Source organism: Parasteatoda tepidariorum, chromosome 7, assembly GCF_982258835.1.
Source record: "Parasteatoda tepidariorum strain Cologne lab strain chromosome 7, Ptep-v5.0, whole genome shotgun sequence".
NCBI classification, from domain to species: domain Eukaryota; kingdom Metazoa; phylum Arthropoda; class Arachnida; order Araneae; family Theridiidae; genus Parasteatoda; species Parasteatoda tepidariorum.
The window spans coordinates 105,129,982-105,147,535 of record NC_141761.1 but is presented as its reverse complement, the minus strand read 5'-3'; the positions used below and the strand labels follow the sequence as shown (position 1 = coordinate 105,147,535).

The window sequence follows — 17,554 nt, the reverse complement described above, 5'->3', positions numbered from 1 at the left end:
TTAACACACAGGAACAGTACCGTTCACCAGCTACCGATAATACACTTATATAGGTGTAAAATATAGGATAATATCATCACATTAAGATAGCAATATAATTATATGCAGTGCAAAAATATTGTGTTCATTATCGACAGCGTGTCTTATCAAAAAGATAAAATCTCGATTCTAACGTGAAACGATAATTATTGATTACAATAAGATGCTATGGTGAGCAGTAATGATGAACTTTTATTTCGGTATCGAAAATATTTACTTATAAAAGTAATATAAATCAGTTAAATAAAAAAATATCGAAATATGTTGCTAAATATCGATATTTTTTGACAATAGATCACGATATTAAAATTCGGCACTTTTTGATTAAAAGCACAGATGTTGGTGTTGGCAACAACTTGGAAAAGTAGTTGCTTTAAAACTCTGACCATATTTTTAAAATCGTGGCAAACCTCTCATATTTTAACGCGTTAAATGCCACACAAATTTTACATGGCTTGCCCGTCTGGCCAAACGGTAAGTAACTACAAACTAAATTTTCAAAATTCGACAGATTTTGCTAGTTTTTTAAAAGGTTTAGCGTGACATATCTAAAAAAAGTGGTGTATTATATAAACCTACAAATTGTTTAGAAATAGTGGTGGATAAAAATCTACTAAATTGAATTTATTAAACCAAGAATTACCCTTAATAAACTGCCACTTGAAAATATGTATTCCCTGTCCGGAGCAAGTTGGCATCTCTGTGTATATAAATAAAACTATTTTTGGGCGTTCTAAATTTCATTAATTTCCTCAAACCATTTTAGTAACGATAATAACATAAAAAGAGTTAAAAGCATTAAAAATTTACTCGAATTATGTGTTTCTAATAATCTTGGCTTCGCCGGTCACCGGTGATCCCCGTGGTGCTACGAACAAACTCAGTGCCAGTCACCGGTGATCCCCATGGCACTCAACGTGTTAAGGATCTAAATGCATCAAAGGTTTGTTTATTCAGAGAATATACATCTTTGTGCCTGATTTTCAGCATTAATTGACACATTTATTGTTAATCTCTTGTATTCTTAAGATTTCAACGTAGTACTCGGAAATTCAAACAGTAGTTCAAAAGTTATGAAGGTTCTTCTATTATTATTATGATTTCGCGTGCTGTGCAGTGGACAAAATTAAAAAAAAGAGTTAACACCGTGAATAACTTTTAAAGCAATGATCAGATTTTAGGTACTAGACTCAATTTAAATAATTAGAGGGCCTAATCTTAAATGTGCCAATTAGTCTGAGCACGCAATATGTTAAGTTACGAAATCAGACACAAAAACGTATTTTCTCTGAACAAACATTCGGATTTCTCTCAAAATATGGTGGTTACCGAAATATGGGCGATATGGTGGGGAAAGCGAAAATTTAGATACTTCAGTATTAATTATACTTTTCGCATACCTTACCATATCTTGAGAGTTTTTTCAAGTGAATCAAAAAATTTGCAGCACATTTAAAAAACTCTTTACTCAAAGATAATTCCATTCAAAGAATCTTTTTCTAATAATTATTTATTACTTTTTCATATTATTAATTAATAATAGTCAAAAAAGTATTATTCGTACATTATAAAAATTTTAACATCATTTTAAAAGAAATGCAATTTTAATTAGCAAAGCAAAAAATTTGAGCTTGCATAGTTTCTAAGTTATCAAATTTTGAAGAAGTCGTACATCTAAAATTTGATTTCTAAAGGGTCAAGAATCCAAATCCATCGAAAAAGGTAGGTTCAATAATAGAAAAAACGTTTTTGTACAGTATAATATAGATATCTCTCAGTTGGAGGGAAGCTAAGAAAATTTCGTGAAAGCTAGTTTTCGAAATAAAAGGTTCAGAACTAAATATGTTCTAAAAAGTAGAAAAATATATTCTTAAATATTGTTCTAAAATTAGAGCCATGAAACATGAAAATAACTACAAATAAATATGTATGTAATGATAGTTGAATATAAGTTTAAATACAACGAAGATAATTTTATTTTCAAAAGTAAGACAAAAATAATTATGCATTAAATAGAAAAGAATTGGTTTACAATAAACTTACTTTGTGAGTTTTTCGAAAAAAATGAATTTTTTATTTCGAAAAGAATCGACATAACAAGGTTTTGGAAAGAAACTGTTCGACAACTTAATTAATTTCTCAGGAATTAAAATTAACATTATGTAAATATATAATGCCAAGGGGACAAACATTTTTTTGACATGACAAGGTTTTCGAGATATCGAAGTTCAAGAAATCGAGACAATACTGTATATGACTTCGTAACTCAAAATATCATCTCCTCTAGTTCATTAGCGTAATTTAGGTTAGCTCTAAAATCCTATCTTGTGAAAATTCTATAATTAGTTCAGAAGTTAATCAGAGTGTTAAATTTTTATTTCCATTTTCGCAGTATGTCTAACATTGGTGCTGTAGAATCTCACCCAATTTGCAGTTTTAGTACAAGAAAAAAGTTAACTATATAGTTTAAATAAACTACATGCATAGCAATTAAACTTTTGAATTTTATTCCTTTCTTTTCTTCCTTATTTTTGTTTAGATTGAGAAAAATTTAAAATAAAGAGAGAACGACTCACGAGGGAAGCTTGAAACATTTTGAAGTTCCTTTATGTTCGATTTGCGTGACACATAAAGCTTACCTAAAAGTTGCATGTTTCAGGTTAGCTCTGCTGTTTGGGTGATGCATAAAGCTTACCTGAAAGTTGCAAGTTTCAGGTTAGCTCTGCTGTTTGGGTGATGCATAAAGCTTACCTGAAAGTTGCAAGTTTCAGGTTAGCTCTGCTGTTTGGGTGATGCATAAAGCTTACCTGAAAGTTGCATGTTTCAGGTTAGCTCTGCTGTTTGGGTGACACATAAACTTTACCTGAAAGTTCCCTGTTTCAGGTTAGCTCTGGTGTTTGGGCGATGCATAAAGCTTACCTGAAAGTTGCATGTTTCAGGTTAGCTGTGCTGTTTGGGTGACACATAAACTTTACCTGAAAGTTGCATGTTTCAGGTTAGCTCTGAGGTTCTATCAAGTGAAAATTCGATCATTAGTTCAGAAGTTAATCAGGGTGTTCAATTTTTATTTCAACTTTCGCAGTATACATAACATCGATGCAGTAAAATCTCACACAATTTGCAGTTTTATTCCAATAAAAGAAGTTAACTGTATATTTTAAATGAGCTACATGCATAGAAATTATAATCTTGAATTTTATTCCTTTCTTTTCTTTCTTACTTTTGTTTAGAATGAGAAATCTTAACATAAAGAGAGAACGACTCACAAGGGGAACTTAAAACATTTTGAAGCTCCTTTATGCTCGATTTGGATGACATTTAAAGCTTACATGAAAGGCGAGCTCTGTTTTTGAAGAGTGTGATTCAGCGTTTACTCTGGCATAAATATTTATTCATATTAAAATGACGGCTAGCTATTCAGAAACATTTCCACAGTTACAGGACTGTTTAGGATCACATGGAAAATAATTAAATATCATATCTTTGGTTTGTTTACATAATAATAATTAGTTAGTATAATATTCCCATATTGTTAGTTTATCATTTATGTACAACAAAGAATCAATTTTTCAGCATCACTTGTCTAGATAAATAAATAGAAGCTTTGATTTAATAATGAAATCAATCTAATTAAACTACCACCTTCAAAGTTCGTTTCATATTTATAGGAAAATGAAAACTAAGAATAATCAACCGTGATTAATAAAACACGATTCGTGTAGAGAATTGTTTAAAATTATGCAAATTAGATTCCGGTCATGTACAGCAAAGATACAATATTTAATTAGTATATATCGATATTTTGAACATCTGTTTGAAAAATCAATAATAGTAAACATATTTATGGAATTAAGTAGAAAATCAGCAAAACGAATTCTTTAAACTTTATAGACGACATTAATTCACTAAAAAAAAGCTGCCTGAAAATTGAGCAAAAATGTGTCAAATAGCTCCGAAACAAGTACTACTCAAATTTGAAAAAAAAAAAAATTGTATTCAACATTGAAACAGCATGTACTCCTTTTTGAGCGAAATGCATGTTGTTCGTTCGTTGCCGGCAGAATGCGGTGGCCACTATATAAAGCTTTAAAACTCTCTCTGGCCTGGGGATGTATAACGATGGTGGTTAAAGCATCCTTCTAAGAAACAGGAGGTCCTCGGTCCGAATCCTGTCGGAAACCAATGAACCCATTTCTCTCCCCTCTTATATTTTGCTCAAAATTTATTATACCATCATAACAGTTTGATGGTTCATGTTGGTTTCAGTGCGGTTCATGATGGTTCAACATCATTTGATGGTTACCATCATTTTCTACTATGCGTTCATGGTTCTTGGTATACCAACAAACTTCCATCATTCCATAATGGAAAATGATGCTTTAATACTATGATGGTTAACTATGAAGAAAAGTTTGACTCGCATGGACCAACAATCCGTGATGGTCCATGATGATTCCGATTATACATTTCCATAATGGTTAAATAAGAATTCTTGTTGGTTCTCAGGAATATACCATCAAAACACTTTGTTGCTTTTTTTTATATTGGACCATCATAAATCAATCCGAATTTCTATATTGGGATGATGGTTGTTCATGATCGTTCCAACATTTGATCTCTTAGAAACTATGATGGAGACTTCTGATGGTTCAATATGAGCAAACTATAAGAAAAAAAGTTGCTCTTCTTATATTGGACCATCATAAATCAGTTCGAATTCCTACATTGGGGTGATGGTTACTTATCTTGGTTACCATCAAAAAATATGATGGTTAATAATGGAATTATTGATGGTTATCATCAAGATTATGTTGGTCCATCAATAAAAAACCATCAAAAATATTGACTTGGGTATACTTTTTCAATTTTGAATATATGTGGTTTTCAAATTCGATTAAAATTTGTTTTAGAGCTATTTGGACACATTTCTGCAGAATTTTGAGAAACCTTTTTTAGCGTACATGAAAATAGAGTCGACGTTTGATATAGCGATTATATAAAAATGAAAGTTACAAATTTGTAGCGTTCTATAACACATAAAGAATGACCGGAAGGGGAGAGTGGCCTAAACATCTAGCTAATAGTGACAATCTTTCTATCATCGTATTGTGATATAATAATCATATAAAATTCACAACCTGTTCAACAAGTGATTTTTAATAAATAATATATTAGAATGAAGCATTTCATTATTTTCGTTATTATTTTAAAACTCATCATAATATTTACCACTGAGAGATTATTGTTAATTGAAACGTAATATGTGATAATGCATTATCATAGAAGATAAACAATTTGAAAAAAAAAAACTCTTTTAATTCTTATGTATTAATTTAAAAAAAAGAAAAATGTATAGTTAAATTTGTTGAATGACTGTTTTATTTCATTAAATTTGGGCTCAGCAGCCTGAATCGAAATTTCTATTAAATTGATATAATTTTGAAAGAGGAAGACACCGACACTTTTGTGTGTATTTTTTGTACTGCGATCTTTATAGATTTTTAGTGGCTCTATAAGGGAAAAAACGTTTGTTTTTTACGTGAAATGTTTTTTCACGTGATCACGTGAAAATCAATGTTTTTTTACGTGATTCTTTTTGTACAAAGTTAATTTCATCTTCTAAAAATAATGCTTCTGCAAATACTTTTCAACTGCGAAGAATTCCGCAGTGTTTTCAGATCTAGCTAAAAAAATTTTGTTGGAATAAAAATTTTAAATGTATTTTGATTGAGTGCATAAACGGAGAATTTTTCAACTTTTAGGGTGCTGCTGTGAGGATGATGGATAGCACAAACTTGTAATAATAATGTGTAACAATATTGACAAAGAGTGCAGCTTAGTAAAAGGGAATAACTCGTTCAAAACAAACCAATTATTCAAGTAAGTTGTTAAATAATAGTCAATTAAGTAGTTCCTTAATATTAAAAGCAATATATTAGCATCAAGAGATTTTAATTAAATTTCCGAAATAGATAGAGTTCATAATAATCTCATAATTTAGTTAAAATGGATTGTGATTAAATTTACTGGAAACAGATTTTGGCAAAAGACTTTCCGAAAGACTGACAAATATTTCGAAGACAAAGAGAATTACCGAAAAGAAGAATTACAAAACTTAAGAACAACTGATTTGAACAACGGAGTTGAAGAATTAAAGAAAAGAAAAGAATATCAAACAAGTATTTATAAGATAACAAAGATTACAAAGAATAACACATAAAATAACAAAAGGAGAATAGGATTTCCATATCACAGAGAATTTAATAACCAGTAAATAACAGTTAAAATCTCAGAAGAATTACAGAATGAAAGTATAATTAAATTTAATAACTGGATAGAAGAATTAGAGAATAGAAGAATTACAGAAAAGTATAACATAACATAGCCTATTTGTTATAATTCTTTACAAAGAATAGAATAACAGAATATTCCGAAAAATTACAAATGGAATAACAGAAAAACATGATTTCTGCAACAGAGTGTTAAGAAAAATAGCTCACTATCAATTATTATTGTAAAAACTTTTAACATGTAACATTAATATTTACAGAGTGTTAAGAAAAATAGCTCACTATCAATTATTAATGTAAAAACTTTTAACATGGAACATTAATATTTATATAAAGTTATTTAAGAATTATTCATCAGTTAATTACTTTTTAAGTATTGAATTAAAAGGCAATACTTTTCACTTTAGAAGCAATGACAATAAACTTTGACAAAAGGGACGCGAAGGGAATTAAGAAACAACTGGTTCTTAGAAAATCAATTAAGTATTGAATTTTCGAAAGGATTAAGGCAGGGACTTTAATTCTTAAGAAGTAAATGCAGGTAGCGAAATGGAAAAGTTCTTAAGTAGTGTTTCGAAAGACGAAGTAAGCAAAGAAAATTGTTTACTTCCCTCTCCCCTGAAGAATGTAAATAAATTTGTTAACACCCACTCTTAGAAATAAATTTAATATATATATATATATATATATATATATATATATATATATATATATATATATATATATATATATATATATTATATTGGTACGAGCGGGGTTCGGAATCCATACTGGCTAGCCATGGCTGGGATTCGAACTCGTTCACCTCATAGGAGGGCGAACTCACTATCTCCTGAGCCATCACACAATTATGCAGCTCAATAATTTCTGGTTATACATTTTATATTATATTTTATATCCGTCGTTGAACAGCTGACCTAATTTTTGGGTTTATAACTACTAGTGTTCAACTCTATAGCCTTGTAATTTTGAACCAATTCAGAAGACAAGGAAACTCCTCTATCAGTACCCCCAGAGGCATGATTTGTTATGGGAACAAGGAGGATTTGTCAATCTACAGATTTAACGTGCATTAGTCTCCATTTACTATACGGCTGGCCGGGACGAACTCTTGGACACGGCCCCAGTGCCCTATCAACCAGGATATCGCAGCCCGAGGTGATACATTTTATAATTTTATAACCGCCGTGGAACAGCCGACCCAATTTTTTGAGTTTACCACAGTTTTTGAGTTGTTTTGAGGAAGACCACAACCTCCCACGGCTAGCCTGACGGCAAAGGGACTCTAACCCATGATTCTTCTACCACTGAGAATATTTAACGTCAGCATAATAGTCGGTGCAAGCCGGAGGCGGAATTCGTATCGACCAGCCATTGCCGGAATTCGAACTCGGGTTCATTGGAAAGCGAACGCTCTATCCCCTGAGCCATTGCGGCTCAAAGTTATGCATAAAAACATAGAAGTATACTTTAATAACTAATTGTTTTTTATGCTCCTTCTAAGATTGTTTGATCATGTCAAACTATAAGAAATTCCGCGCAAAACAACGCGTGGTTCAATCGTTCTTTTTCTCACCAGATTATTTACAAAAATGCCTATTTGCTCTAATCGACAAATATTAAGCTCTCTTTTTCTCACACAGTTTTCAAGATAAAAACAATAATTCTTTAGTTTAGCACCAGATTGAGTTGTAGTAGGTCTTATGAAACAGCGCGAGCATTAACTTTTATAACTAGAACTTCCACCGTTAGAGGTAGATTCGTGGATTAGTAGACAAAGAGGGTAGATTCGAACTTTATATATCATGTAAATTTTGACTTGCTAACCTTTTGCTTACGGAGCTTAGCAAGATGAAACCATACTTGTTCACTTATTGTACGAGCTGTAAGCAAAGGAATAATTTATAGCTGTTGCTAGAGAAGGCGGTGATTCTTTAAAGACAATGAAACCAGAGTTAGATTTTGCAGGAATCGGCTCAAGAGTACCATTTTCTTAATAATTTTTTTCGTTTCTTAATTAATGCTTTTAGAGGAAAAAGTTGACCCTCTAAGATGAAAATTTATTCAAATGTTTTGTTTGATGTTTCATTTTTATGCCGCGTATTTTATACTTTACCCCTGTCTCCATAACTCCAGCCTTCATAATACCAACTCACAATTTTGAATATTTGGAATTATATTGCAGGGACAAAGAATCTTCTTTTCTTTTTCTTTCTGTGAAGTTTTCTAGTTTATAAAATTCATTCGTACATATACTTAAGTGACTAAGACTTATTTATTTACCTAGATATCAGTAACTGTTTTGCTTTTGTATTTTAAATTGCAATGATTGAATTTTTAAATGTTTGATTGAAAATAGTTTATTGATACAACTAAAAGTAATTACAAACTGAAAACAAAATGGTGTAAACTACATCATAAATGTGTTTCGAAAAAAAAGGAAGAAACAAATTTTTGAAAAAAAATCGTAACACAAATATTAATGAACAGTGTTTGTTATTAAAGTTAATAAATCAACACTGAATATATTTTGATAACATAACGTAGAACTGCGTAAATGCAGGATGATGAAGTAGAATTTTTATATCTCCTAAAAGGCGTTTTCCCAGATTTTAACTCTCACGGTTGAAGAATTAGGAATACTTTTGTTCACTGTCAAATGTAGAAGAAAAATAAAAATATATATTTTTTCGCAACACATTCAAGCTTAAAAGAGATAGAAGGAAAAGAACAGTCTTAAGAGGAACTCAAAAAGTCTGTGGATTTAGAAAGAAAGAATTTTCACAAATAGGCTAAAAGTATAAAAAGATCCCCAAAAAAAAGGAACATTTTTTTATGCTTTTATACGAAAATATGTGAAATAAAATATTGAATATAACTTATAAGAATCAATTGGTTATAATGTTAATTTTTCAGATCTAATGTTCATTTTATATAAATATTATCTTAAAATGTGGTGCAAGAATTTTTTATAAAATATGTAAAGAAAGGAAAAGTCTGCGGTAATTTTTTATCACCGTCATTGAACAGCCCACCCAACTTTTAGTTTACGACTACTAATGTACAACTTCATAGCCTTGTAATTTTGAACCCGATCCAGAAGACAAGTGAACTCCTGGATAAATTATTGCGAGATTTCATGGAAGACTTTTTTGATAGAACTAATCCTCATTTGAGTTACATGGGGATGCAAGGGGACACTTACCCATGATCCAACAACCACGGAGGATATTTAACATCTGCATTGTGGTCGGTGCGAGTCGGGTGAGGAATTTGTACCGAAGTCTGCGGTTATTGTTATTCGAAAACCAAAAATTTTCTTTGTTGTTATATTAAATACTTTTATTTCATATGTTTGTGTCTGAGGATGTACAAAGCCTTGTACAAAAGTTGCACTTTATATTTTTTCAATATTTTCTCATCTTTGTAAATTTGGTACTTTACAAGTAAAACTTGATATGAGATCAGATGTATACTTGATATGAGTCACCGATCCTTATGCCATCCACGATGATCACATAGATTATAAAAAAATAAAATCTTAAACAGAACCATCTGCTGTTTTATTTATAATAGCCAATTCTAAACTAATGCGAAAAAATCTCGTTTCGGAGGGATCTCTAGAAATTAAAAAAAAAACGACTAAGAAAGAAGATAAGTGATAGTTTTTTTTATTTATTACTTCTTGCAATCGATGTCCAAATTTCAAGGCCCCAGCACAAATAGTTTTGGAATTATAAAAGATTCAACATAGAACTCCGACACCAAAAGCAAATGAAAATACTGAGTTAAGACAAAAGAGAAGTTGGAAAAAATATTAATACAAGAAAATAAAAAAAGTTGAAATATGTAAGAGAAGGACTTCTGAGATTTGTTTTTCAAAGAAAAAAAAGTGTAAACTGCATCAATATTGTACAAGCACGGCTTTTAAGATAAAATATATTGTAAAGGGTCCTTTTTTGATAAAATAACATGAGAAATCTCCGTTTTTAGGGTAAAATATTTCGAGAAGGGTCTGTTCTTTTCATACATTGTACATTGTGAAGGCTCTCCTTCACGATAAAATAATTAGTGAAGAGTCCGTTTTGCGATAAAATATTTTGCGAAGAATCTGTTTTTATGATAAAATATTTCGAGAAGGGTCCGTTCTTATTATAAAGTATATTGTAAAGGTTCTCTTTCACGATAAAATAATTAGTGAAGAGTCCGTTTTACGATAAAATATTTTGCGCAGAATCCGTTCTTATGATAAAATATTTCGAGAAGGGTCCGTTCTTTTTATAAAGTACATTGTGAAGGTTCTCTTTCACGATAAAATAATTAGTGAAGAGTCCGTTTTATGATAAAATATTTTGCAAAAAATCCGTTTTTATGATAAAATATTTCGAGAAGGGTTCGTGTTACGGAAAAAATATTTTGTGCTGAGTCCTTATTAGTACGAAATATTTTATGAAGGATGAGTGTTATAATAAAAATACTTCGTGCAGGGTCCCTGCTAGGATAAAATATTTTGTGAAGGGTCCAATTTCACAACAAAATAACCTGAGAAAAAAGATGTAACGAATTTCTTCTAAACAGAACCCTTATTGCATTTCAAATTATGCACATATTTCTAATCATTGCAATCTCCATAACAGGCAATTATATTATTACATAATTACTCACTCCAAATTAATTCGTATTCAATACCGCTCATGATTTAACTGTTACCACTAACTATTAGACAATAATGCAAATTTCTGGCAAAAATATCTCACAAAATTGTAGCACGATATTGTATTATTGCACCATATTTTTTATTATACATTCCTGACGAAAATGTTTTAATCTGGAATTTGTTATGTTAAGGAATATAGATTTAGTTATATACATATATAAAATGTTAATTATCGCCCAGGTCGGAGTAGATAATGCTTCAGTAGGCAATAAACTATACTTTCAAAGATCTTAGTCAGAGTTTACTTTAAAAAACATTAGTTTAAAGTATCTATATCACTTCTTCTGTATATTAGAAATTCCTGACGCAATTTTAGAAAAATATGCTAGAAAGTTTTGAAAACTACTATAAAAATTAAAATTAAAAAAAAAAACAATATGTTGAGCAGTGAAGTTTTTCTCTTTAAATTTTTTTCTAAGTTACAAAAATAGAAAAACTATGTTTAAAGTTGTATTTTACCGGTAATAATTAAACTTCTTATGATAAGGGAAAATTGAATAGAAAGTGGAAGGTTGAAAAATAGGGTTTACAAGAAAAAATGTAATTGAAGTCAGCAGTTAATTGAGGTTCCAAATTACATTTCCAACTTTGATGCTCAATAACACCTAAAGTAAATTAATATTTAAGTAATATAACTGGAATTTGGCAACAAGTTAAATTTCTGTGGAGGAAAAAGAGAACTTTCTGTTTACACATTGATACATATTTCATATTTTTTATAGCATGCCCTGAAATATTTCTGTAGTTTTGTGTCACGTATCTCTGCCGATTTCTGGATTCTATCTCGTATCTACACACGGTCGTCTATTTCTATGGCACGTGGCTAGATCCCATGCAGTTTGACACATAAAAAAATCATGCATGCAGTTTAAAGTATGATATTAAAAAACCATGTTTGAATTTAATAAAATGTAAACTGCCGCATATCATATAAATTTTTAAATTATTGAACTGTAAGAATTGATTCCCACGTATTTAGGAAACATTAAGTATTTTTAAAGCAAATTGTCCCACATACGAATGGTTCGTTTCTATTTTATATTTTCTTTCAATAAAAAATGTTTATTTCGTTATAAAAATATCATAAAGAATATTATTGAAATAATTTTAATAAGTTTATAAATCAATGGCACACAAATAACACTTACTAAAATATCTATTAGCATACCAAAAACATTTATTTTACTAAGAAAGGTAAGCAATTACATTACATAATTTCAAATTGAACCGTAAAAAAAATAAGACTTTTAAGTTGACCATCTGTCTAGATTGACCACTTTTAGTAAGAATTGAATTTATCTTATGAACTAAAAGAGAGCAAAACATTTGCATCCAAAACATCGATATATTTTGTAAGTTGACGTCCAAAATAAATCATGTTTAATGCTATTCCAAAACATAATTTATTTCATAAGTGCATTTTACTTCGTATTTTAATGACAAGTAAGTAACTTTCTAGGAAATTTCCTATGTTTTAATGATACTTATTAAAATTTCACTGAATTGATAAAATCGTATTGAGAGCAAACCTGAATAGGATTGCAAGTTGACCATATGAGTAAACTATTAACGTACATAATAACGTATGTCACTTATGTTATTCATACTGTTAAGTAAGAAAAATGACTTGCATGCCATTGTAATTTGATCACAAAGAAATTGCACCGCAAATGGTCAACTTATACTGATTTTTCTGTATCTATCACATAAATATAAAAATGTCAACATATTTCAAAGTTTAACAAAAACTATTATGTTGATTAATGTCAATTTATAAAATGCTTAAAACTATACAAAAAAATTTCAAATCTTGTTATGTTTAACCATGCGAGGACTAGAAATAGAAAACAATTTAAACACCAAAAAATTCGAAAATCTTTTTTTTTTTTTTTGTTGGAAAATGTCCTAAAGACCAAACTAAACAAAGTGGAGAACACCTAAAGTGCAAACTCCAGTAGATATAGTTCAGAACTTTGTCAAAAGGTCGCGTTGGTTGAATGTGCCATGCGCAGTAGAGAGGAGAAAATTCTAAATACCATCAGCGTTCATTGATAAGACGCATGGAATTTTGCTCACGTACGATAAAAATAGCACGATAAAATTAATGACAATAACGATAAAAATGACGAATAATTTCATATAAAAAGAAAACAAGAACATTATGAATGTGATTAAGAACTAAACGTAAAGTGTTGTTGGCCACGAACCCGAGGAAGTGATGTGTAGAACGCCCTAAGTACCAGATGCGAGTATTAATTTTTCGAATCTCTTGAATTTTTTGCTTATTTTTTCGACTTAGATGCCATTAGCGCTAAAGTGATAAGACGCTTGGAATTTTGCTCACGTTCAATAAAAATAACACGATAACATTATCGAATAATTTAAGATAAAAATAATACGAACATCAAGAATTTAATTAAAAATTACACATACGTAAGTAAGATTAATATATATGTAAGTTGTTGTTGGCTATGAACCCGAAGGAGGGTCGAGTAGAACTCCCTAAGTACCCTAGGAGCGAGTATTAATTTTTCGGCTGAAAAAATTGAACTTGCGTCGTTTTCCATTTCTAGCCCTCATAATAATAATCAATTATATCCTCATAATAATAACCTCATAAATAAATAATGATATCCTCATAATAATAACCTCACTATAATATAATAAAATCAATTTTTAAATGATTTTAAAACATTACTTACCTCAATATCACTCTCAAAGTCAAAATTTTCGTACTCGTCGTCCGATAAGTCAAAACTGACCATACGTGCCCTCCTTGGGGGAGGAGGTGATACAAGCCTGTCACTGAAGGCTTTTCTATAGATGCCTGAATATCTAGGGGGTGCACTTCGGGGCAGCAAACTACTATCTAGGCTGCTACCCCTACGTGCTGTGGTAGATGATGAACCATAGGATGATTGACGAATCAAGTTCAAACGTTCACAACTTGCACGATAAGTCATCACGCTTAGCTTCATCACTACTCGTCAGTTTTATGAACCAAATGCGCTTGAAAGAAGTATTTTGCTTAAAAGTCTTTAATCAAAACGCTGAAGCAATTTTTAGTTCGTAGTGAAAAACTGAAGTTTACTTATCTTCCTTGTGCCAACACTTTGCGTGTGATGAAATCGTATATCCAAAATGAAAGTAATCAACGAGAGTTTCGAAGCACTTGTCTATATCCAAGTTTAATGTTCTGAGACGTGTTCTATTATAACTATTAGAACATGTAATGAAGTTGTATATCCAAAACGAAAGTAATCAACGAGCGTTTTGAAACATTTCTTTTTATCCAGGATTCATGTTCTGCATAGGGGGATGGTTATAAATTTTACAGAATTCTATACCATATGTCTTAGCATGTATAATAAAACCCTATATCCAAAACGAAAATGATCGAGGTATAATTTTTATGCAGGCTTTTTCTTCTAAGAAGTGCTTGTAAATAAGTTTAGAGAATTATACACCATAACTCTTAGTACGTGTGATAAAAGCGTATATTAAAAAAGAAAGTAATCAACGAGTTATGTTCTGAGAAGAGATTGTAATTAAGGTTACTGCATTCTACAAGCCAACTATTTGAACGTATCATAAGACTGTATATCCAAAACAAAAGTAATCAGCGAGTAAATTTTGCTGTTATCCAGATTTATGTTCTGAGAAATAATGGTGACTTAGTTTTCATATTTCTATACCATATCTCTTAGTATATTCAATGAGTATATCCAATCTACAAGTATATCCAAAAGGAAATTCGTCGAAAAGTTTTTTAAAACACTTTGAATAATATATGCTTTAATGTAATGTTTGGTTAGATGTTCAGATGTTACTTAACTCCAAAATAGGCTGCGTTAATATAAAAACTTTAATGAAGCCTGTTTCCATGCAAAGAAGCTTAATGCAGCTTGTTTTATGTATATTTTACATTCAGTAAAGCTCATTCACAAAATAGTTTATAACAAAACTAATTCATTAGCACAATCTATTTCATATACTTAAATCGTTCACAACGTAGCACCTTAACTATGTCTGATATGCCAAAGGATATTTTATAGATATGTATGGGTTACCTACTGATATATATAAAGAATGTTATATAAATCGAATTATTATTATATGTATATACAGATATTAAATAATTAGTATTCTGCACACAATGCTCCGAAATAGATAAATATAGCTGGAATTAAGCAAGCAATTTAAATGTATAAAGATTTAATTATTTATCAGATTTATAGTATCCTCCATTTTTGTATTTATTTATTTATTGCTATTTTTTCCTTGGTAACAGATTTTTATTAGTTTTCCTCACTCATTTAGCAAAACCAGTTCTATTAAGCTCCTTTTATTGTTTTGTCAGTTGTTTTAAAATTATTTATAAGTTTTTGAACATTTATTTAAGTCTCAAAACAATATTTTCTTTTAATTGTTTTAAGAGCGTTATTCTAAAATTTAAATGCATCATAAATTTCACTATAGTTAAAAAATATCCAATCCGAAAATTATATATGTATTTTCAGATATTTTCATTTCTAATTAAATTATGAAATTGAGGAATAAATATCAAATTATTTTAAACCAATATTTAAAATGCACGTATTGTTTTTATTTTATTATTAAATGGTAAATATCATGCATTAAAAATTATTACACTAACATGAAATTCCTAAAGCAATATTTTTGCTAAAGAAAAATTATAGTTATAAGAATTCAAGCCAACTCTTTATGTAATATGTTAGCATATAAATGATTATTTTTCTCAAAATATCTGTTTACTTTTATATATTATTTGATTATTTATATGCATACATTTTATTTATAAATTTACGTTCACTAAGTATAATAATCTAGCCAGCAAAATTATATTTTAATCTAAAAGCGTACAACTTATTATGTTTGTAAAGTACGGAGAAACTAATGATATTCTCATTGCATACATTTTAACAGGTTTTAGTCTACCTATTCCCTAAGTGCATTATTGCGTATCAGTGCAAATTATTTAAACAAATTTTTCTAATAATATTTATTTACTATTGATTACTATTTAACTATTTATATATTAAATAGTAGAAGTTTAGTATTAATTTTTATATTCTAACAAATTATATAATAATAAAAAATTCGCCAATGAACAAAAAAATTGAGATTTTGGCAGCGCAGATGGCCGTATTTCTTACTTTAAAAAGTTTTTAATGAAGTAAAGAAAGTGAAAGAAAATCGAACAAAAATATCCTTGCCTTGCACAATTATTTTTTCCTTGTAGGAGAATGTGTATTAATCCCATTTCCACTGAAAGGCTTCACGTATTATCCAAAACTGGACCACTTGGCGAACTTTTTTGAACGAACTGTCAAGACATGCGTGCTTTTCGGCAGCACTGGAAGAAGTGGGGAACTTCTCTCTGGGTGAGAGAGAGGAAACGGCGCTTAGACGGTTTTTGGGGATGGTTGGGGGCGTGATGGAGAATTGGGAGAACTAGGGGGGAAGTCGTATCGACCCATGAAGGTATATAAGAGATTCACCTTGTCAGTGGGCAGTCAGTTTTTTTCATATGAGTATTATCAGTTCGAGTTCTTTTCAATAAAGATATCACAGCAGCAGGTGACAGTAGAAGAAACAATCGCCAATATTTTTTTTTAATGTTTAGAACATCGGTGAAAATGAAAAAAGATATATAGAAAGATAAAATTTCGCTTTTGATTTTGATATTTTCCAGTTTCAAAGATTACATTTAAGTTTCAAAATTAATTTTGAAATTTATTAAGATTCAAAATTTTTTTTAAAGAAAATTTTTTCCTTTTCGTTTTTTAATTTTGAAAAGGTTTTATAGGATTGAAATTGTAGTTTTTGCCACCCTTGGAGAAATTCAATCCACTTTTTTAACAGAAGGTTTATAATTTTAAAAAAAAGAAAATGAGGTTTCCTGAAGAATTCAAATAAAATATAACAATTTATAAATCAAAAGTATTTCTCAGGTATATTTCAAACTCCAAAAAAAAAAAACACCACATTTTTAGGACTGAAAAAACGAATCCTTTTTTTCAACTTACTGCAAAACTTTCAATTGTTGTAACAGATTCTTGAAGCATATTTTAGCAACAGAGTTTGCAGCTTCTGGAACGTTAGAATAAAGAAGTGGAATTAATTTGAAATTTCTTATCTCTTGATTTTTTTCATTACATTTCAGTTTAAAATTAATTATGGTACTGAAGACTTAAAAAGTAACATAAAAGAAAATTATTTTTTAAATTTGTTTTTAATTTGAAAATGGCTTAATTTATTAAAATTTTAATTTTCCTGCACTCGGAACGAATTAATTCACTTCTCTTTCTGATATATATATATATATATATATATATATACATACATAAATATATATATACATATATATATATATATATATATATATATATATATATATATATATATACATATATATATATATATATATATATATATATATATATATATATATATATATATATATATATATATATATATATATATA

General features: G+C 29.5%; 1 protein-coding gene across 1 annotated transcript in view; it reads right to left on the bottom strand.

The window, feature by feature from the left end:
• The window catches only part of LOC107437766 (uncharacterized), a 390,895-nt gene extending 376,748 nt beyond the window's left edge, over positions 1 to 14,147 (bottom strand). The window contains exon 1 of the mRNA XM_016049867.4: positions 13,749 to 14,147. Within this exon, the coding sequence (XP_015905353.3) occupies positions 13,749 to 14,024 (276 nt within the window). The 5' untranslated portion in view covers positions 14,025 to 14,147. The remainder of the gene's footprint in view (positions 1 to 13,748) is intronic.
• Positions 14,148 to 17,554: the final 3,407 nt, after the last annotated feature.